Raw genomic sequence first — 22,234 nt, 5'->3', positions numbered from 1 at the left:
AAAAAGAGTGTATATAGTGGTGGTAAACAGTCTTAAAAGGGGACCTGTCACCAGGTCAAAAGTGGGCAAGATCCTTTATACTCAGCATGACCCATATCTATTGGTGTTGAGAGGCCATATGCTCCATACTAAGGAGTAGTATGAGCCACCGTGCCCAAAAGAATGACATTTTCTTCTGTTTTTTTATATTTTTAAATAATTTTCTTTGGGAAAAATTATTCAAAGCACCCTGATTGCTACTTTACACAATCTCATTTGCATAACACATTTCCAAAAAAAAAAAAAAAAGCGGACCTGGCGATCAGCTGATCACACATGCAAGCTAACGGAGCTGTGGTCAACCATGCTTTTTTCTTATAGTGGCCACTGCAGGGGAAATGTGGTATTACAGGCCATCCTTTTCATGGATGGGCCGTCTCAGCCAATGGAGGAGTTGCTGATGAGTGTGGGGGGGGGGGGGGTGTCTTGTCGACCTCGTAGACATTTTTTTTTCTTTTTAAGGAAAGGAAACCACCACAAATGAAACAGAGCTCCCTTAATGTCAGACAGGCTCTTCTCTGAAACGTGAAGATCGTATCCAACACCGGTTTTCTCAGCTTCCTAGTCATTACTGGCTTTCTCATCTTCCGGATAGGTCATCAGTATGAGATTGATGAGGTCCGACACCTGGCACTACCGCCATCTCCGACGGCTCCGTTCCTTGTGTAGTGGCCTTTACAGGTACTGCAGCTAAGATCCTATTCACTTCATTGGAAGCCAAGCTGCAGTACCTAAAGATGGCCACTACAATGTGAATGGAGCTGTGCTGTTCTCCATCTTGGTGGCGTTGACGGAGCTCACAGATATAATAGCCTAAGGATAGGTAATGCCTGGAAACCCCCTTTAAATGTCTGTTTTATTGATAGTCTGAGGTTTTCACACGGTTTACAGCGGCGTGTTGTTCAGAGCTGTGGCTTTGGTCTGGGAGGTTTATTTTCTTACATCGCTATATCTGTTCTACGCTGTGGTTTGCAGTGAGAACACTGATGGGGATCTTGGCTCATGAGGCGGCGAGTACAACGACGTAATTGTGTGCGAGATGGACGTCATCCAGCTCCTCGGAGCCATCGTAACGCACAGTGCACTGACGAAACCACGACACCCCAGCCATCACGACAATTGGACATTTATTTGTGATGTCTGATATCTATCACATAGACTTGACAATAAATAAAGTAGCCTTAAAGAGATTTTCCAAGATTTATAAATAAGAAAATTTTGCTTCTTTGCACTTCAAGCTTATAAAAACTTATTAGTAATGGTTGATGGTCCAAGTCGGGTCCTTATTCCAGCTAAACAGCCGTTGCGGAACCTCTGAAGCCGCCCTCTGAATCACACTTACTAGGAATTTATTATTATTTTGTGGTACACTCATCATATGATCAAAGGGCTACAGGAAACTTTCCATATAAAATTTTCACATGCTGAAAAGGGGGGGAAAAAAACTACTGGAAACTCCCCACTGACAGTAACTACAATGTTCAGGCTGGATTTTATGGGATTGCTTCCAGGAAAACATCACAATCAGACTGTGGTGAAACAGCAGGGATCTGTGGAGTAATGTTGTTGTTCTTGGATGTATCCAATTTTGCCAAAATGAAATATTCAATTACACGTGGCTTTCAAATTTTGCTTATGCGAAAGTTTTTGCAAACTGTCCAAAAATTATTCTGCCCTAAAAATTACCTTTCCAAAAATTATCCCTATTGACACCCAACAGCCTAAGAAACTTCTGATTTCACATGTCGACAAAACATGGACCATGGTCAGATTGAAAGACCCAATAGACGGTGCGAGTGGGTATCCCATTCCGAGGACCGTCTGTGTGAAATCGGAAGTAGGGGGAAGTATTACGTAACACTACCACCCCATAATTGGGTCCAGGTCATCCTCGCCTCCTCTAATCTCCATACTAAGCTCGAACCTTTTCCTCTGATCATCGTGGATGAAATCCCCTACTCCATGCCTTTTTATAAGTTTCCCTCTTGCACAGAACCTGCACATGCGCAGTTTGGTTTGCCCTTGTTTTTTGACAGATGAACCAACTTATGCGCAAGTCTCTTCTTGGTCTTCTTGGTCATTGGCTTTATCGTTGCAGCACCTGTCGGAATATCAAGACATCTGGACCAGCACATGCGCAGAAGAAAAGTCTGTTCCCTTGTCCAGAGAATGTCAGATGACTGTATAAATCGGAGTGAGATCGGAACACAGTGTGCGGACTGGCTGGCGGCTCTCCCCTCATAGAAATACATGCAGCTGTCATGGTCTGGTCGGGAGAGCAGCCAGCCACTCCATGCACTATGTTCTGATCTGACTCTGCCCTTTGGGAAGGTGGCATGGGTGAAACCTAGTGACAGGAGGCAGTTTGCTATGCGCACACCTATGATTTAAAACTTTTTGTGCAAATTCTCTGCATTCACAAGCTATTCTCAATGATTGTACAGACGCCTCATTGATTAGTGAAGCCCTGTATGTATTGGGGGTCAATTTATCGATCTATCATGGAAACTTTTATGTTTAGGGGGTTGTTCAGTATTATAGAAAGGGTCAGATTTTTTTTTTTCCAAAAAACTTCTCTGTACCTTTCTATAACATAAGAAAGCCTGAGCTGCAATACCAGGTATAGCCTTCAGACAAGAGGGACACCATTACCGGGAAAAAAAGTAATCTGTTGCTATTCTCAAATCATCCCTTTTTTTAATTTTTTTTTATAGAGTTGTAATAATAGCCTATAGTTTTATATCCGTTTCTGGGAAAGTAATGTGATAAGCATTGTGGCTGCCATAACGTTTCCCACGGGATGATTCCCAGAATCCTGATGTGCAGACCTGTCAAGCTATACTGTGGTACATCTGCCCTTCCTATTTTTGCACTTGTCGTTGGCTTATCGTCGTGATTGATGATGACTTGCTTTTTCCTCATGTACAAATTTCCAGTTCTGTTAGCAATCTAAGAAGAGATGCAATTTCTAGGGAAAATTCTAAAGGGGCTGTGGCGTTCTTGATGGAGTGCACCCGACACATCAGGAGCAGTTTGTCTATGTAATCATCTGTTGGACCCATATACGTTGATGGAGCGGGGCCGTGGCGTTCTTGATGGAGCGGGGCCGTGGCGTTCTTGATGGAGCGGGGCCGCGGCGTTCTTGATGGAGCGGGGCCGCGGCGTTCTTGGTGGGAGCGGGGCCGCGGCGTTCTTGGTGGGAGCGGGGCCGCGGCGTTCTTGGTGGGAGCGGGGCCGTGGCGTTCTTGGTGGGAGCGGGGCCGTGGCGTTCTTGGTGGGAGCGGGGCCGTGGCGTTCTTGGTGGGAGCGGGGCCGCGGCGTTCTTGATGGAGTGTACCCGACACACCAAGAGCAGTGTGTCTATGTAATCGTCTGTTGGATCCATATACCTTGATGGAGCGGGGCCGTGGCGTTCTTGGTGGAGCGGGGCCGTGGCGTTCTTGGTGGAGCGGGGCCGTGGCGTTCTTGGTGGAGCGGGGCCGCGGCGTTCTTGATGGATCGGGGCCGCGGCGTTCTTGATGGAGTGTACCCGACACACCAAGAGCAGTGTGTCTATGTAATCGTCTGTTGGATCCATATACCTTGATGGAGCGGGGCCGTGGCGTTCTTGATGGAGCGGGGCCATGGTGTTCTTGATGGAGTGCACCCAACATACCAGGAGCGGTGTGTCTGTATAATTGTCTGTTGGGTCTATGTACTATGTAATGGCAAGTATGGGTTGTTGGTCTTTACAGTGTAATCTTATTGTTATGGGTTTTGGGGGGGGGGGGGGGTTTACGATTGTTTTTACTTGGTGCCTATTACAGCTAAATAGAGTGTATCCTATGCTATAAAATGAACGTACATGCTCAGTTTACACATCTTGGGTGAGTTGTGAAGAGGGAAAACCCCTACAATTAGTACCTTAACCCCTTCCCGCTGCGGCCCTTATTCGTTTTTGTGTTTTCGTTTTTCACTCCCCTCCTTCTCAGAACCATAACTTTTTTTATTTTTCCGTCAATATGGCCATGTGAGGGCTTATTTTTTGCGGGACGAGTTGTACTTTTGAATGACACCATTGGTTTTACCATGTCTTGTACTAGAAAACGGGAAAAAAATTCCAAGTGCGGTGAAATTGCAAAAAAAGTGCAATCCCACACTTGTTTTTTGATTGGCTTTTTTGCTAGCTTCACTAAATGCTAAAACTGACCTGCCATTATGATTCTCCAGGTCATTACGAGCTCAGACGCCAAACATGTCTAGGTTATTTTTTATCTAAGTGGTGAAAAAAAAATTCTAAACTTTGCTAAAACAAAAAAAAAAGCGCCATTTTCCGATATCCGTAGCGTCTCCATTTTTCAGGATCTCGGGTCAGGTGAGGGCTTATTTTTTGCGAGCCGAGCTGACGTTTTTAATGATAGCACATTTGTGCAGATACGTTCTTTTGATCGCCCGTTATTGCATGTTAATTCAATGTCGTGGCGACCAAAAAACCGTAATTCTGGCGTTTCAAATTTTTTTTCTCGCTACACCGTATAGCGATCAGGTTATTGCTTTTTTTTTATTGATAGATCGGGTGATTCTGAACACGGCGATACCAAATATGTGTAGGTTTGATTTTTTTTTTTTATTATTATTTTATTTTGTATGGGGCGAAAGGGGGGTGATTTAAACTTTTATGTGTTTTGTTTTTTTTTCATATTTTTAAAACCATTTTTTTTACTTGTGCCATGCTTCAATAGCCTCCATGGGAGGCTAGAAGCTGGCACAACTCGATTGGCTCTGCTACATAGCAGCGATCATCAGATTGCTCCTATGTAGCTGAATTGCAGGCGTGCTGTGAGCGCCGACCACAGGGGGGCGCTCACAGCAGGCCGGCATCAGTAACCATAGAGGTCTCAAGGACCTCTATGGTTACTGTCCTGAGGCATCGCCGACCCCCGATCATGTGACCGGGTCGGCGATGTGCTCATTTCCGGCCGCGCCCGGAAGCGCCGGTTAAATGCCGCTGTCAGCGTTTGACAGCGGCATTTAACAGGTTAATAGCGGCGGGTGAATTGCGATTTCACCCGCCGCTATTGCGCGGACATGTCAGCTGTACAAAACAGCTGACATGTCGCGACTTTGATGTGGGCTCACCGCCGGAGCCCACATCAAAGCGGGGGTTTTGACCTCGGACGTACTAGTACTTAGCATGTCGGGAAGGGGTTAAGGGTGAGCTGAAAGTAAGAACACTTTTCAGGGTGACTTCCAGATTTCCTTATATCTAAGGGTACTGTCACACTCTGCAACTTTCCAACGATCACGACCAGCGATACGACCTGGCCGTGATCGTTGGTAAGTCGTTGTGTGGTCGCTGGGGAGCTGTCACACAGACCGCTCTCCAGCGACCAACGATGCCGAGGTCCCCGGGTAACCAGGGTAAACATCGGGTTACTAAGCGCAGGGCCGCGCTTAGTAACCCGATGTTTACCCTGGTTACCATCGTAAAAGTAAAAAACAAACAAACAGTACATACTCACATTCCGGTGTCCATCAGGTCCCTTGCAGTCTGCTTCCCGCACTGACTGTGAGTGCCACCGTAAAGTGAAAGCACAGCACAGCGGTGACGTCACCGCTGTGCTCTGCTCTTACATTCCGGCCGGCAGTCAGTCAGAGCGGGAAGCAGACTGCAAGGGACCTGACGGACACCGGAATGTGAGTATGTACGGTTTGTTTTTTACTTTTACGAAGGTAACCAGGGTAAACATCGGGTTACTAAGCGCGGCCCTGCGCTTAGTAACCCGATGTTTACCCTGGTTACAAGCGAACGCACCGTTGGATCGGTGTCACACACACCGATCCAACGATGACAGCGGGAGATCCAGCGACGAAAGAAAGTTCCAAACGATCTGCTACGATGTACGATTCACAGCAGGGTGTCTGATCGCTGCTGAGTGTCAGACACAGCGATATCGTATGGATATCACTGGAACGTCACGGATCGTAGCGACCAAAGTGCCAATGTGAGACAGTACCCTTATGATGCTCCTATCTTTTGTGCAGATCTCTTATTCCTTTTTATGTTGTCTTTCTATATGACGAGGTTATTAATATTTAGCGCAGAGTTTTTTTTCTCACCAATTTCTCCCTCATGAGGCTCTCTCTCTAGTTTTCAGTTGTCTCTGAGCTGGTGGGTGGAGACTAGCTGCTATGATGTAAGCACAGCCACACATAGGTGATTCCAGCTCTCATGACTGTATGCAGCATGTGTTCGTAGTAAGAAGTAGCAGCATGGAGGACATACATCAGTATTGCGCAGTGTTGCCGTGAAACCAGCACTGGAGTAGCTAAAACACAAACTAAAATGCGTCCGCAGTCTTTCTGCTTCTTTCTCTCTGTTCTCTCCTTCTCTCTGTAGAAACTTTAATAAACTTCTGTAATCTGATCCCTCGGTGAGCTGTCAGTTGGATTTGATCTAGTTTTTTTTTTTTTGTTTTTTTTCAGAGCGAATGATGATTTCAAGAGTCGGGTGGGAAGGAGAAAAGGTTGAGAGAGGAGGCTCATAAATAGGGGGGTGGGAGAGAGAGGAGGCTCATAAATGGGAGGGGGTGTGTGTTAGGTGTGGAGTTCTCGCCGCTGCACAGGGGGATTCTCGAACCACCTCCTCTGCGGTCTCCCATTCTTCTCCAGCCTCTGCTTCTGTAGCCAGCACTGGTCAGCGGCGAGCAGACTTTTCTGGGACTAAGTCCTGCTTTTCACACACTGAGCATGCTCACGGGAGGACCTCTCATTGGAGGTTGGGGGTCACATGCTCAGGTCCTGTAGCAGATCCTATTGGTCCACCAGGAAGGTCCTGAAGAGCTGCAACTATAAAAGGTTCGCACGGCCATACACTAGTATCAAATGTGTTTGGCTAATGCCAGTGGATACTATGCCACTCGTGTGGTGTGAGTCTGTTTAGTTCTGGGGCTGTACACTCGGGCAGGCAGCTAGCGTCAGTGGGGGCAATTAGCCGTTGGCTTTGCATCTGGTCTCAGACAAAGCACAACCCTAGTTAGGGTAATAGTTTGTGCGCAGCCCGACTCTGTGAGGTAACAGATCGCTTCCAGTTCACACGGGGTGAAGCTTAACCCACGTGTGAGCTTATAGTCTATCCGCCATTACTTTGCAGCAGGCATCCCTGCACGGTGGACCCCGGGCTGCGAACGCACCTTGTAGCTACCTATATATACTCGGTGCGTTCCGCTAGCCCTAACAGGGTGGGGGAGAGAGGAGGCTCATAAACGTGAGGGGGTGGGAGAGAGAGAGAGGTGGCTCATAACCGGAGGGGGGTTGGGAGAGAGAGAGGTGGTTCATAAACGGGAGGGGGGTTAGGAGAGAGAGAGGTGGCTCATAACCGGAGGGGGGTTGGGAGAGAGAGAGGTGGTTCATAAATGGGAGGGGGGTTAGGAGAGAGAGAGGTGGCTCTTAACCGGAGGGGGGTGGGAGAGAGAGGTGGCTCATAAACATTAGGGGGGAGGGTTTAGAGAGAGGTGGCTCCTGAGGGGAAGGTGGGTGAGAGAAGTGGCTCCTAAGAGGAGACTTAAGCATATTTCTCCACTAAGATATTGTGCAAAGTTTCCTATATTCTCATGTACTTTTTGATTTCTCCAAAGTTTGTTGAGACGGTCACCATTTAGGACTGCACTAAGGGGCCCTAACACTTTAAAAGGAACCGTTCTGGTCTTTTTTTGTTTGTTTGTTTCCAAATCGCCATCAATAACGGATATTCACCAAAGATGAAAATGGGAATTGTCATCACATGTCCACAAGAACATCAACCCAACCATATAGGAAGGAGGCAATAAGGCGTGAACAGCTTGGCTTTATTCTGCAGGGTCTTCATTCCCTTGACTGGACACCATTAATTATCATATGACCACAGTGGACAATAAGCTTCATTTTTTTTTTTTTTGTAAAATTACTTATAATTTTGAACTTATGAAGAAACTAATGGTAGTTTGGCTTTCCATGGTATCCCATTTCTGCTTTGTAATGCCCCCTCAGAATATAGCCACCACTCCCATAGGACTGTCTGAAAAAGTGGAGTGGGATACCCGGTCCCGAGGAGAATGACTGGTGGTGGCTTGTGTGGCCAATACTCCTTTTGACAGAACATTTCAGAGGAACCTTCTCGGGATCAATGGGCGTCCCAACCATAGGACCCCCCCAAGCAATCTGAAAGCTATTACCTAACCTTGATTAAAATAAATAAGGTTCCCATGAGGCCTCCATAGTGTATGTGGCCATAAGTCTTAATCATTGGTACGGTTTTTAGACCATGGGTGGAATTAGACTACTTCGTGTGAGGGTAGGAGGCAGCTTCCTGCATCTCAAATCTTCCACCTTCTTCTCTTCTAGAGACCAAACTTGTTGGATCACCATCCGTTCTAGTCAGTGCTTACTTAATGAGATGGTCCTCCAGGAACATAATGATGTGGAGATCTCTAGAGTTGACCCGATCGTTCACGATGAACATGGTTCTTGTCTTTCCTCCATCAGTTAGCGTTTTGAGGAGCTCCAAATGTCTACCCAACGCTGTCGATAACCTCTTCAGGTCTCCAGTTGACCTTAAAGAGTAGCCCTCATTTTTAATTTTTATTTACTAAATGTAAAAATAGGAAACGTAATATATCAGAGAAATCTGCCTCCTGCTCCTCCTGGCCTGATTCCATACTCAAGTCTCAATTTACGAGTAAAATCTGTTTTCGATAAACGCAGACTTTCCGTTACTGAGAGATGACAGTTGGTGCTCATAAAGTTCTATGGAGATCTGCCTGTAGCTCCTCCCTCCTACATAGAATTTTGTAGGGAGGAGCTACAGGCAGATACGCCCCTGAAACAACAGTTAATCTGTAGCTCCTCCTTCCTTCCACATGGCAGTTGGTGCTTTTAAAATTCTATGTAGGAGGGAGGAGCTACCGGCAGATCTCCATAGAACATTATGAGCACCAACTGTCATCTTCTACCCCAGTAAAGGGAAAGTCTGTATATACCGAAGAAAGGTTTAACCCATGAGTTAAGAGTGAAAGATCAGTCCAGGAGGAGAAAGAAGCACGTTTCTCTGATCTATTACAAAACAATAGGAATTAAAGCAGCGGTTACTCCTTTTTAAGCTTTTTTTGATTTTGTAAAAAAAAAAAAAAAGTAGAAATACCTAATTAGTGGTTTTATGTTGTCACAGCGCTTGGGAAATGTCAAATAATTTCTAAGATGATGGAGGCTGTGAAATCCCCAGCATTTTTGGAATACTATCTCTGACGGCAGCTCGCGTTCGCAGAAAAACAAGGGAAGGACCCCGCGTTTGGCATCATTATGACCCCTGAAAGTCCCAGTGTCAGATGCCGTACTGCTGGGATTTACGTAATTGCATTAGTGAAATGCGTCATGTTATTAGGTGGTGCTGTCCATTTTCTTATCCTTTTAAGGTTTTTTTTTTCTTCTTCCATCAACGATGAAATAGAAATGTCTAGATTGGAGATTTATCATCCGTTCGATGAGGCGTCCTCATTTTAAATGACCTTTTAAGGGTGTTTTCATTTAAAGGGGTATTCCTGTCTAAGTAAGTGAATACATATTAATAGGGCGTACCATCACTTAATGATTGATTGGTTCCCTGCTGATAATCAGAATGCTCTGACATCTATCCTAACATTATAGGACAGGTTTCTGTCAAGGCAGCGGCCATTTTAATTTTTAAGTGATTGCCTTCCTAAACAAAACAATTGCGATTTGCTATTTAAATGTATTTAGGAATTTATATAAAATGACCTTTTCCTTTTAGTTATTTAGTTTTTTTTCCTATTCCCGGTGAGCCCCTTTAAGTGATGGCATGTCCTTGCGATATGCCAGAGATGGCAGTACCACTTTTATTGAAGGTGGTCCCTTTATTTAAGGCCATCAAAAAGCTTCTCTTGCTTTGTGAGATCCAGCACATCCGTGAATTAAACATAGAACCCAATTATTTCTCATGAGAACTGTCAGGTACTTAAAGGGGATTTCCACAATCCTAAAAAAATTTTTTTTCCAGAGGGAGGGAATCATGTGGCATAACAAAAGAACCTAAACTCGCCTGCTATATGGCCCTGCAGTCATTGCTTGACAATAAATAAATACATCATACTGGGAACTTCCAGCAATAAGCTCTTATCTGTGGGAAAACCAGGCAATAAGTGTTTAATTTCCCTGTAGCGCCACCCCAGGGGGAATTAATTATTACAGTGTCTTCTGAAATCAGTAGGCTGCCTATTAAATATAGGACGGGTTCTCCAGAAAAACAGGCATTCTTTGTAAATGCTCACTACTCCACAAAAATGAAGACCCCTCCACCTCAGCTACTGGATCTTAACCTAAAATTCGACAATTGGATATATGAAAATTCTGGTTAGAAGATGCCGGTCCTAAGTGGTGACGCTCTACAGGTCATTGAGCTTAGATGGAATTTCCCCTTTTATATCTTTGCTTGGTTTCTTAAGGATGACTTCCATCCTCAGAGTTTTTTTTTTATTTATTTTTTTATGGCTGTGTCCTGTACATTGACGACATATTTTAAAATGTCTTTCCCTGTAATCCCAACCCTGTCATCTCAAATTCTATATTGACCCTTTTTAAAAATAAATAAAGCAGTAAATTCCCAGCTTCCTCTTGCCTGAGAACCTCCTTTCTGTGACGGCCTATCGCTAATTTGACTCCGATGGCAGGAGACACTAATAATTTTTTTCACGTGATTTACTTTGTGTTTTGGTTTGTCTGTTTTTTTTTACCTTTTTACCGCTATTACTTCTTGGCTTTTACCAGCCTGTCAACTTCTGTGATTACAGGGGAGAATCCCACCTAAAAAAAGACCTTCTACGTAGAAGTGAAACTCTTCATCGGCTTCTTAGAAAATGCCAATTCTCTTTACTCTAGACTAGGGGATCTACCTCAGTTATACAAACCTGCCTTTAAAGGAAAAATAAAACTTAGGTTTCTCTATGAAAAGCTGTCAGGAAGTGTCATTCATGTGCTTGGAGAAAAAAGTTTGGGAAATTTTTACAAATTTCTAAAAATATTTGGAAATGGAACAAAATTGAAGAACCTGTCACCAGGTCAGACCCTTCCATCTCAAAATAAAGAACCTACAGAAACATGGACCTTAGTTGGTGCCAAATATCAATAGCAAGTACAATTACACAACATTGGTGATTCCTTAACCCACCGGGAACGTTGTGTTGGGCGGCACCACACTGGTATCCACGAGAACCTAGTTGGGTAATTGGTCATCCAGCTGAAGTTCTCAAGAGACAAGTAGCCTTCAAACACCAAAAGTCCGAGGAGAAGATCACGAGACATTAATCCGAGTACCAAATTCCATCCTAACATTTCCTTTAGGCTTGCTTCATACTTCTGCCATTTCCGGTTCATCTACGGATCTCAAGCTGGTCTCCTGACCCAAACTCTCTCAAGCTGGTCTCCTGACCCAAACTCTCTCAAGCTGGTCTCCTGACCCAAACTCTCTCAAGCTGGTCTCCTGACCCAAACTCTCTCAAGCTGGTCTCCTGACCCAAACTCTCTCAAGCTGGTCTCCTGACCCAAACTCTCTCAAGCGGGTCTCCTGACCCAAACTGTCTCAAGCGGGTCTCCTGACCCAAACTTTACAGCCTCATGTATGAAGCCATTGAGTTCTGGTCAAAAGACTCTCAACATGTCATTGAGGACATCATGGCCCGCACTCGAGCCGTCAATGTTGGAAGTTACTGCAGTTCCTCTCCAATACAGTAGTTAAAACTTCCGGTCTTACTTTTAGTCTTAAAATTATTTTTCAAGCTCTTCCCTCCTTTCTTCCATACCTGAGTGCTGTAGGCACTGGAGGTACTGGCCCGTTCGCAGCTCCCCAGTAGTCACAGCAGTGAGATCCATAGAAGGCGGTGATAGGCAAATTACCAGGACCGCTTGTGCCAGGAAAGATGGAGCTCGATACAGTGAACCTCTTCATTCCACTTGACACCAGTATATACAAAAGCTTGTGGGGCTGGTAACAAAACCCAGGCACCAAGATGTCTCTAATTAGTGGCCTGTGACAAAATTGTCTTTGAGAAGGTGACCAGTTCAGTCCTCCCACTACTCCTTAGTCGATGGAGGTTGTTTGCGTTACTTAAGTGCAAGCCCAGAGTTTTCCATGCACCCATACAAGTCTGTGGGTGTGAGTGAAACATTGGACTGCACTCGGATGTCATCCGAGTGCAGTCCGACTACTGCGGACGCCTAGAATGAAGAAGATGGTGAAATTTTAATTCTCCCTCTTCTCCACACCTGTGATACGATTCTCTCAGGTAAGAAAATCGGAGCATAGTGAACTGACACTCGGCTCAGACTCTTGGCAGATCGGCAATATTCTCTCATATAAGAGAATCGAAGGCCATATGACCCCCTGCCTAATAATGATGACCTGCCATTGGGATAACTTATAAATATCATTTTGGTTGGGGTCTGACTGCCAAGCACCCCCACTAATGAGTATATTGTAGAGGCTACAGTGCTTCTGAACTAACACAGTGCCATATATGGTGTAATGGCCGTGAGTGGTACTGCAGCGCTTTCATTCATATATTGTAAATTAACTTCATCTCTGTGTCAGTTCCGTTACATCATGGTTATCCATCAGCTAATGATTCGGGTAAACTATGGTCAATATTGCTGATATTTCCTAAGGAAATTCCCAGAAAACCTCCTTAAAGAGGACCTGCCACCAGATCAGAAGTCTCCATTTTTTTGCTCTTATTTTATTCCCTTTGCTCTGCTGAGAATTCCGCTTTTTGTATTTTTAAATTCCGCCAAACCGTTCCAGAGATATGAGCCTTTTTATTCAATTCTACTTTGATGGTCTTTTCAAGAGGGTGTGGCTCACATGTTCCTCATGGGCGTGTCTTTTAGGCTATAAGCCACGCCCCCTCGAGCTGAACCTAAGAATAAAGGCCCGTATCTCCGGAACCGTATGATGAATTTAAAAAAAAACAAAAATTGGAATACTGAGGGGAACAAGGGGAATAAAATAAAAGCAAATACTGTCCACATTTGACAAGTAAACAATGGCTACAACTATAATCCTACTAATACATTGGTTTTCATACTTTGGCTGTATTAATTTTTTTTTTACAGAAAAAAATAAAAATCTTTGGCTTCTAAATCCTAGTTTAGGAAATGTTGTTTTAAAGTTCCCCGATTAAGCGGACCGATCTGATTGCCAAGCTGTTCACATGTTCTACAAATACTTAATATATCAATTGCTAGATGCACGAAAGTGACATATGGGGGATGATGGGAAGGCGAAGAGCTAAGCGCTAGTACCGAAGACTGTTCATTCAGCCTGCAGCAAGATTGTTTCCTAACTGAAACAAGACAATGTTTTCAAAAGTCTGATAGGTTTTTTTTCTTTTTAAGTAGTCCTGTGATTGGCTGCAGTGGTCAGGTCACTGGAAATCAAATGACTGCTTGAGCCAAGGGGGTTAGAGCAGGTAGACAATTTTTTTTTTTTTTTATGATTATTTTATACCAATCTGTGCTTTTTTCGTCAGAATAAAAAGATGTAAAATCTATGTCCAGATTCAGCTGTGCTTTTCCAGGTAGTCAGTACGAAAGGCCAGGAAGAGCCATAGTTGCACTGTATGGTCGGGACTGACTCTCGCTCATGCGTCACATGCTGTATATAGTGGATGAGGAGTCATCTCCACCATTCTTGAACGACGTCCTCAAGACTCATCATTGACTGTCTGGAAAAGTCCCAGACAGGAATTTACATTTTCTGCAGTCTGTGAAGGTCTAATTCTTAAGTTGTCCATTAGTTCTTCTGTATTTTGTCATTCCCTGAGCTGAGATTCCATAACCTACAGCTACATTCCATCTAATGTCTATGGGGTCTCCTGACAGATGAAAAGGCATGTTGAATTTTAGCACCAAATCATTTTGTTCTCCCAGATGATAGAGTGGAAATAAACTTGTGCGCATCTCCTAATCTGGGTCCTGAGACCCCCACCGATCATTAACAGTACTATTTTTAGATCTGGGTGGACAACCTCCATCTAGCGTAAGGAGACTTATAGGCAATGCTCCCGAGGGAAAAAAAAGGTATGCCTATGAGTTCTCCAGGTAGAAGAGAGCCATCTCTATAAATCCATCCTACCATAAAATCCAGTTCCCATCCAGTTGATGAGCCTTGACTTACGCCAAGCCAGCCTCCTCCAAGAATACACTTTATATCTACATATATAGGGATATATGATTGGGATTGGGATTTTTAAAGTCATTTCCAATGTAATAAATTCCCAAAATGCATGTATAAGCAAGCAACTTTGTAATTTTACTTGTTGTTAAAAATCCTCCTCTCTCAAGAACGGAGGGATTTTTACTTTTTCTTGTTTACTGATCATTGCCCATGTTACCGGCCTCCTCTTCAGTCTGTCAGCAGTGGTCAGTCTCCTAGGCAAGGAGCACATATCTTTCAAGAGCTGCTCTGAAGGTAACTGGATGCGGGTAGCTACAGTACCTCTCTTGTTGGAAAGGAAAATCTGCCTCTGCTTGCGACAGAGAGCACACAATCATCAGGAACACCCTGCCCCTTGGCAAGCAGGAGGCAGGGGAGCAAACCTCCTGAAGATTCTATAATAAGAAAAACCTTTTAACTCCCGATCCTTTTTGTTTTCAGGGGAGATAACCCATTACCTGAAGGGTATGACAGCGCTTTCTCATCTCTTTCTATTTAGAACACATGGACGCTCGGCTGAGTTGAGCATGCATGTGCCATTCTCTTTAGTTACCTTATTTTTATGGCTTCCTTTATTCTGCAATCTTTATTCTGCAATTTTATCTACCAGCTTCAGTTAGTTTGCTCTGCGCAGCGCTGCTCTGCTGATAACAAGCAGGGAAATTCCGTGATAACGTGTACTAGCAGATAAGTCAATTGTTTTGTGTCTTTTACTTCTCCATTTACTGTGAGATTCAGTTGTTAATTTCCAAACTCGTTGTTTTTATGGCTGTCCTGGTACAAGATCATGTAGACCTTTTTGGATACAGAGCTAGAGTGCGCCTGCTGATTTACGCACCCGCCGTTCTTTTCTTGGAGGCGTAGCTGTCCAATAATAAGCATGGCCTATGGAGATGGCAGCTGCCTCCCACCACCGCTTGGGTCTTTGTAGCCAATCACTGAGCTCAATGTTGTCAGCAGAAGCCGCTGAACTCGGTGATCGCCTGCAGCGCTGTTGATGTGATTGCTGCAGCCGATCAACAATGACCAGAGAAGTGGCGACAGACAGCACCAGACCTGGGGAGGGTGAATAAAAGATCAGTTTATTGTATTTTTTCCATTATGAAGCCTATGGGCTATTAATCTTTGAAATAGGGTAACCCCTTTAAATGTCACTTTATACCCTTTTGGATGGAGGTAGACAGTGACATCAGCCTTTGTCTACCCTAATGGTGGGTTCACGGACACTGCACCCCACTTGGATTTAAAAGGGAGCTGCCAGTGGCAAGGCTGTATAGGCGCCATGATGATGCCATTTTTGTAGAGAGCTGATTTGCCCATTATGAGATTTCTAGTGTAGAAGAAATATGCAAATTAGACTGGAAGTGCACTGGGGGTGTTTCCCTGCTCTTGGACACGCCTCCAGTGCACTTTCAGCCTTATTTGCATATGTTTGTGCCCTCATACCCCAGACTGGTCAGGAGTCCACTACTAGGGGGAGCATGGTAGAAATGGAATCTGTATACCTGTGTGTGCAGTGAGCGCCACCTAGTGGTGGCTTCAGATAGCTTGAAAAGGGAGGCAGAGAATTAATGATAATTAACAAATGAGCAATAAAGTTTTTTTTTTTTTTTATTATTGATCGATTTGCTACAAATGTAACATTTCAAAAGCTCATATACAGCACCATGGAATTAATGGTGCTATATAAATGAATAATAATTATTATATGTATTCCTTACCGGTGTGAAGCTGAATCCCGCATGCTCTCTCCTCCCCTAGAGATGTAAGATTCCCTTCTGTCGGATGCGGAGCTGATTAATGGAAGGCCGAAGTCCGTACAGAATCTATGATCCAGGCGGCAGTGACCCCAAAGTGTTTGATGAGCAGCTGGAACGCATGGCAGGGATCCCAAGTCTTGGTAAATGGGCTTTCATCCAGCATTTAAAGGGTTATTCCATTGGTTCGGTGAAAATTTTCTGGGACCCCCACTAATAATAGGCATCTTGCGGGCCTGCATGCGAATGAAAAGGTGGACGGGTGAGTCCCCTGTGACGGGTACAATGCTTCCCTACGTCCGCTGCCTCAAACCAGCTCCTCACTGCGGAGACCCCCTTTATTCTCCCCATATAGACCACTGAACGATGCTGGATACAGGCGTACATGGGGCCTTGTACCCAATGAGACCCCTGTCTATCCCACCCTAGGCATAAAGATTAGGCAGCTGACGATTAATGCCGACCCTAATTGCATCCAACCCCCCCCATCCCGGGACCCCGTGGGCCTCTTCTATATAAAGTAAGCGGCTCCTAAACCGGCAGCTTGAGCTCGGATATTCCAGACATAACGGAATAAGTCATCAGTTATGCAAATGGAAAAACGAGGGGCCTCATTTATCGCTATCAAGTCCTTTTTTTTTTTTTTTTTTCCCTTCATAAAATGGATTTAATAAAAATAAACTATATATATTCTAGTCCTGCAGGGTCGAGTCTAAGAAATATTAAAATAAAAAAATAAATATAAAATATATATATATATATATATATATATATATATATATATATATATATATATATATATATATATATATATATATTTATTTATTGCAATAGTGCATATTTGTAGGTTCAAGTCTAAAAAATATTAAAATAATGAAAAATACAGTGATAATATAAATATATGTATATAAATTCTTTTGATGAATATAATTACTAAATATAATCTATATAAACATATATTTAGTAATTATATGCTTTTTTTAGCATATATAAATAAATATTAAAAAAATATGTATAATTTTCTTAATTTTAATATTTTTAGACTTGAACCTGCAAATCATAAGCTGGGCTTCATAAGTGTCCAAATGTCCAAGTTCTTCCAGTTAAACACTATAGCCAACTTGCGATCCCACCATAGGGTATACATGGGTGGGATTGGCAATGGATATGACCCCCCCTTTAATTTCCATCTGCGGCATCCATGGGGTTAAGCTGCCGTGTAGCCCCCAGCTGTGGATGGAGCAGGCTCTGATCCTCACTCCATAGCTTCAGCCCTATTGTGTCCAGCTTGGGACCCCCCTCTGAGAATAGCGCCAGCACAGTTGTATGCCCCTTTCCTAATAAGACCCCCCTGTGATCTCCTAGAACTTCTAACCCTCATCTGTTACAGTCGTCACTCCAGTCGGTTTCCTTTCTCCTCCTGCACTTTCTCTTTCCTTTCTTTCCCGTCTCGCCCACCTCTCTCCTCCCTCTATTTCAGTCCTCTCGCCCTCATTGGGACGCTCTCGCCCTCTTATCTCAGGTGAGCTGCTGCAGGAGTCCCAGAACGTGGCCCACAATCTGCGGCAGAAGGCAGAAGCCCTGATACAAGACACCCGGGATCTGCAGGTGTCGTCTTCCGGAAACCCTAATGATCCGGTCACTGGAAACATGACCCAAGGTGAGACCTTCTCTGATCCTCCAGGGCTGAGGGACGACCGTGCACCACTATATCCAGATCCCACTGCATCCCCTTCATGTTCAGGATTGAGGGGTCCTAGAGGTCGGAATGCCCCTCCTATATAACTTGTCTATATTTTATTTGTCGTTGTTACTTATAGTTTTCCTTTACATTCCAGTGCAGGAAAAAGCAGAAGATTTTTTGCACGTGGACCTGTCAGACATAAAGGACACCGAATCTGCTGTTCACATCACGGTCGTACCCAAAATCCCACCAAGTGTAAGTGGTTCTTGTTGTGTACAATTTTGCTTTGCCTATAGAGGCCCTATTAATTTTTCCTGCATTGATCACATACATCTCCATATCAATAATGGTTGATATTTGCAATTTTAATGAATAGAATGATTTGTGCTAGCCTTCACTGGGAGCTATGAGAAAGAGAGATTTTACGGTGAGTACCAAAAATCTTCTTTTATCAGGTGCTTTATTGGGGGACACGAGACCATGTATCCCCCTAATAAAGGCTACAAGAATGAGATTTTATGGCGAGTACCAAAAATCTTCTGTTATCGAGTGCTTTACTGGGGGACGTGTCCCCCTGAATGAAGACAGCAATAAAGAGATACTACAGGGAGTGCCAAAAATCCTTTTTTTTTTTAGAATATATATATATAACTTCATCCCGCCCCAGATCCTGAAAAATGGAGACAGTACAGGTCTCGGAAAATGGCTATATATATATATATATATATATATATATATATATATATATATATATATATTATTATAGTTTACTGCCTGTTTAGGTTGCCTGTCACCTCTGCAGTCCAGCATTGAGGCCGAGCATGCACAGTGCTTACAAGTTCCTTTTATAGAGCTTGTAAGTGATGGCATGTACAATCCGGCCAGATTTAGGGTTCTTGGGCTCTTCAATTTTGCTTGCATTATCGGAGATCACACAGCTTGGACCCTCGCTACAAATTGTCAATTTTTGGGAGTCCGTCTTATGAAATGCCAGTCTTAAAGGGGTTTTCCTAATAATACAAGCTGTCCTTTAGCCTTTTGTGAGGGGCTAAATTGCAGATCGCTGGGACCTTACAGCCCAATCTTGAAGGGAGCAGAGGAGCACATGATTGACCTCTGCTCCTTTCATTGTCTGGTCATCTGTTGAGTAAGTGCTCGATGTTCTTCAGCATAGACAAGGAATGGAGAGAAGGTTTAGGTATGGACATCTCCCCTACATTGAAGATAGGGCTCCATCCCTGGAGGTCCCAAGCACCTGCTATTTACTCCCTATCCCTACCAACAACTATAATTGACCCCCAAGGCAGAGTCCTAATAAAGTATTCTCTTTTAGGGATCTTCATCAGAATTTGACATCGTTGACCCTTGCGAGAAGAGGAGGACTCCTGAATCCCGGCAGTCGGTGAGTGCAGCACCAGAGAATTTTATTTTACTAGTCTGAAACGCGTTCGCTTCCATCTCCTGTAACTCTGGGCTAGTTAGTCCGTTCCCAACACCCAAAATTTACAGGCGATTTCCTTCTTGATGGATCGATTTTATTTTATTTTTTTCTAAAATACATTAACTTTGCAAAAAATATTTAAAGGGAATCGACTGGCAGGTTTTTGCTACCTAATCTGAGAGCAGTATCATGTAGAAACAGATACTCTGATTCTAGGGATGTATCACTTATTGGGCTGCTTGCTTTAGTTTTGATAATCTCCTTCTGATAAAGTGATTTTAACACTAGAGGACTAGTAAACCTGCTGCCATGTAGTCCAACTCCGCCCCCAGCACTGATTGGCAGCTTTCTGTGTAAGCTGTACAGGGGCTTAAATTTATCTGCCAATCAGAGATGTGGGCGGAGTTATACAGAGCTCAGCATTCAGAGAAATGGTAGATGTACAGTAGGTAAAACTGATTTAATCAAAACTGAAGCAAGCCGCCCAATATGTGATCCAGCGCTGGAATCGGGGTTATATGTATAATCCATCAAGGCGTTACTCATGGTACTGGCATTTAGTTTTTTACAGGGACTATCCCAGGAACATTTCTTAGAGGGGCTTCTTTAATAACAAGGGGCTTGACTCATGAGGCTAATCGGTGTCCTGCCTCCCAGTTATTACATAGATGAATCTATAAGTGGCATGTAATGTTGTGTTGTTCCTCTGTTGTTCCTCCTAATAATGTCATATGTGGACAACTGGGTGTTGCCAGTTAGACTTTGTTGAGACACGCCCCCATCACCGTCCAATCAGTGCAGATCATGACAAAGTGTGCAGGGAGACGCCCCGTGGACATGGAAAAAGGGGATTGCAGATTCATATTAAGTTTCTACGAGGAATAAAAGAGGAACGATGAAATGTGGAATTATAGTAAACAACGATCTAGAATTATCTCATGGGGAACGCAATAATTTATTAACACGGACATGTCGGGAGCGAGGACAGATCCTCGGTTAAGGCTTCCCCTGGAAAAATCAGCTTTGTCTGGGGTGCAGGGGAGGCTAGACACTACTCTTAACCCTTTAAAGACATCCGCCATGCATTTTTTTTCGGTGGTCGCGTCATGTTGATGGGTTGTCCTGACAGATGGGGACCTACTGCCATATGGCTGGGGTTTTAAGAAGACCGATAATTGTATATTAGAAAGCAATATTACAGTATAGTATAAGCAATGAAGTGATCATAGGTTCAAAGTCCCCCTGGGGGGACCAATAAAGAAAAAATTCTATTATATATATATATATATATATATATATATATATATATATATATATATATATATATATATATATATATATATATATATTATTTATATATATATATATATATATATATATAAATATAATTTGTCAAGGGTCACTTCTGTCTGTCTTTCTGTCACGGATATTCATTGGTCGCGGCCTCTGTCATGGAATCCAAGTCGCTGATTGGTCGTGGCAAAACAGCCACGACCAATCAGCGACGGACACAGTCCGGCAGAAAAGTGGCCTCTCCTTCCTCCCCACAGTCAGTGCCCACTCCGTACTCCCCTCCAGTCTGCCCTCACACAGGGTTAATGGCAGCGGTAACAGACCGCATTATGCCGCAGTGTAATGCACTCCGTTACCGCTGCTATTAACCCTGTGTGACCAACTATTTACTGTTGATGCTGCAGCATGAATAGTAAAACGATCTAATGTTAAAAATAATAAAAAAAATAAAAAAATCGTTATATATATATATATTATATACAGGGCCGTATTTGCCACTAGGCACTTGAGGGCACGTGCCTAGGGCGGGAATGATGCGGGGGGGGCACCTGAGCAAGGATTTTTTTGTTTGTTTGTTTTTTTAAGTCCTGGGTCACCGACCACCCGCCTGCCTGCCTGCCCACCTGCCTCCCACCCACCCTCCTTGAAGACGATACTCACCCTGCTCCAGCGATGCCTGGTCTCAGCATCTGTAGCGCGTCCTGAGTGAGCGGTCACGTGGTACCGCTCATTAAGGCCATGAATATGGGCATATTCATGACCTTAATGAGCGGTACCACGTGACCGCTCACTCAGGAAGAAGGTGCTGCGCCGGGAGTCGGGACAGAGCCAGAGGGATGTCGGCGCGGTGTGGGACAAGTGAGTATGAGGGACAGGGGACGGGGGGATGAAGGAGGACGGTAAGCCGAGCCATGCAAGATGGGAGAAGGAGCGGGGGGGGGGGGGGGGTGGAGGGATGAGCCATGCATACAGGGGGGAGAATATGAGCCATGCATACAGGAGGGGGAGATATGAGCCATGCATACAGGGGGGGAATGTGTGGCCATTTTACATTATGGAGCATCATGTGTGGCCATTATACAGTATGGAGCATCATGTGTGGCCATTATACAGTATGGAGCATCATGTGTGGTCATTATACAGTATGGAGCATCATGTGTGGTCATTATACAGTATGGAGCATCATGTGTGGCCATTATACAGTATGGAGCATCATGTGTGGCCATTATACAGTATGGAGCATCATGTGTGGCCATTATACAGTATGGAGCATCATGTGTAGTCATTATACAGTATGGAGCATCATGTGTGGCCATTATACAGTATGGAGCATCATGTGTGGCCATTATACAGTATGGAGCATCATGTGTAGTCATTATACAGTATGGAGCACTGTGTGGCCATATTTGTTTTTGTTTATAATTATAGTATATGAAACAGTGTGATCAGCAGTGCTAAATGGCTGTGGTTGGGACATGGATATGGGTGTGACTAGTTGTGAAATGGGTGTGGTCAGAGGCGTCGCCCAAAATTTGCCGCGGTGCACTACGCGCGCCGCAAACGTTATACCTCTTTCCCTTCAAAAGTTGGGAGGTAAGGTACCGCATTTGCCAGATCACAGCAAGTGCCGCAAATCTCATAGAGAATGAATGAGGCCGAACGCAGTGTTGCTGTAAGTGATCCGTTACACGGCAGATGCAGAAAAACTGCCGGATCTGCTGCAAAAGGCGACTTATACATATACTTGAGTATAAGCCGACCCCCCCCCCCCCCTAATTTTG

At 44.1% G+C, this 22,234-nt stretch overlaps 1 protein-coding gene across 1 annotated transcript in view; it reads left to right on the top strand.

The window, feature by feature from the left end:
- The window catches only part of TNIP1 (TNFAIP3 interacting protein 1), a 50,277-nt gene that overhangs the window by 4,183 nt on the left and 23,860 nt on the right, over positions 1-22,234 (top strand). Inside the window, exons 2-5 of the mRNA XM_077266350.1 lie at positions 16,040-16,178; positions 17,558-17,695; positions 17,874-17,974; positions 19,053-19,121. Of these exons, the coding sequence (XP_077122465.1) occupies positions 16,079-16,178; positions 17,558-17,695; positions 17,874-17,974; positions 19,053-19,121 (408 nt within the window). The 5' untranslated portion in view covers positions 16,040-16,078. The remainder of the gene's footprint in view (positions 1-16,039; positions 16,179-17,557; positions 17,696-17,873; positions 17,975-19,052; positions 19,122-22,234) is intronic.

Source organism: Ranitomeya variabilis, chromosome 5, assembly GCF_051348905.1.
Source record: "Ranitomeya variabilis isolate aRanVar5 chromosome 5, aRanVar5.hap1, whole genome shotgun sequence".
NCBI lineage: Eukaryota > Metazoa > Chordata > Amphibia > Anura > Dendrobatidae > Ranitomeya > Ranitomeya variabilis.
This window is presented reverse-complemented; position numbering and strand designations above follow the sequence as displayed.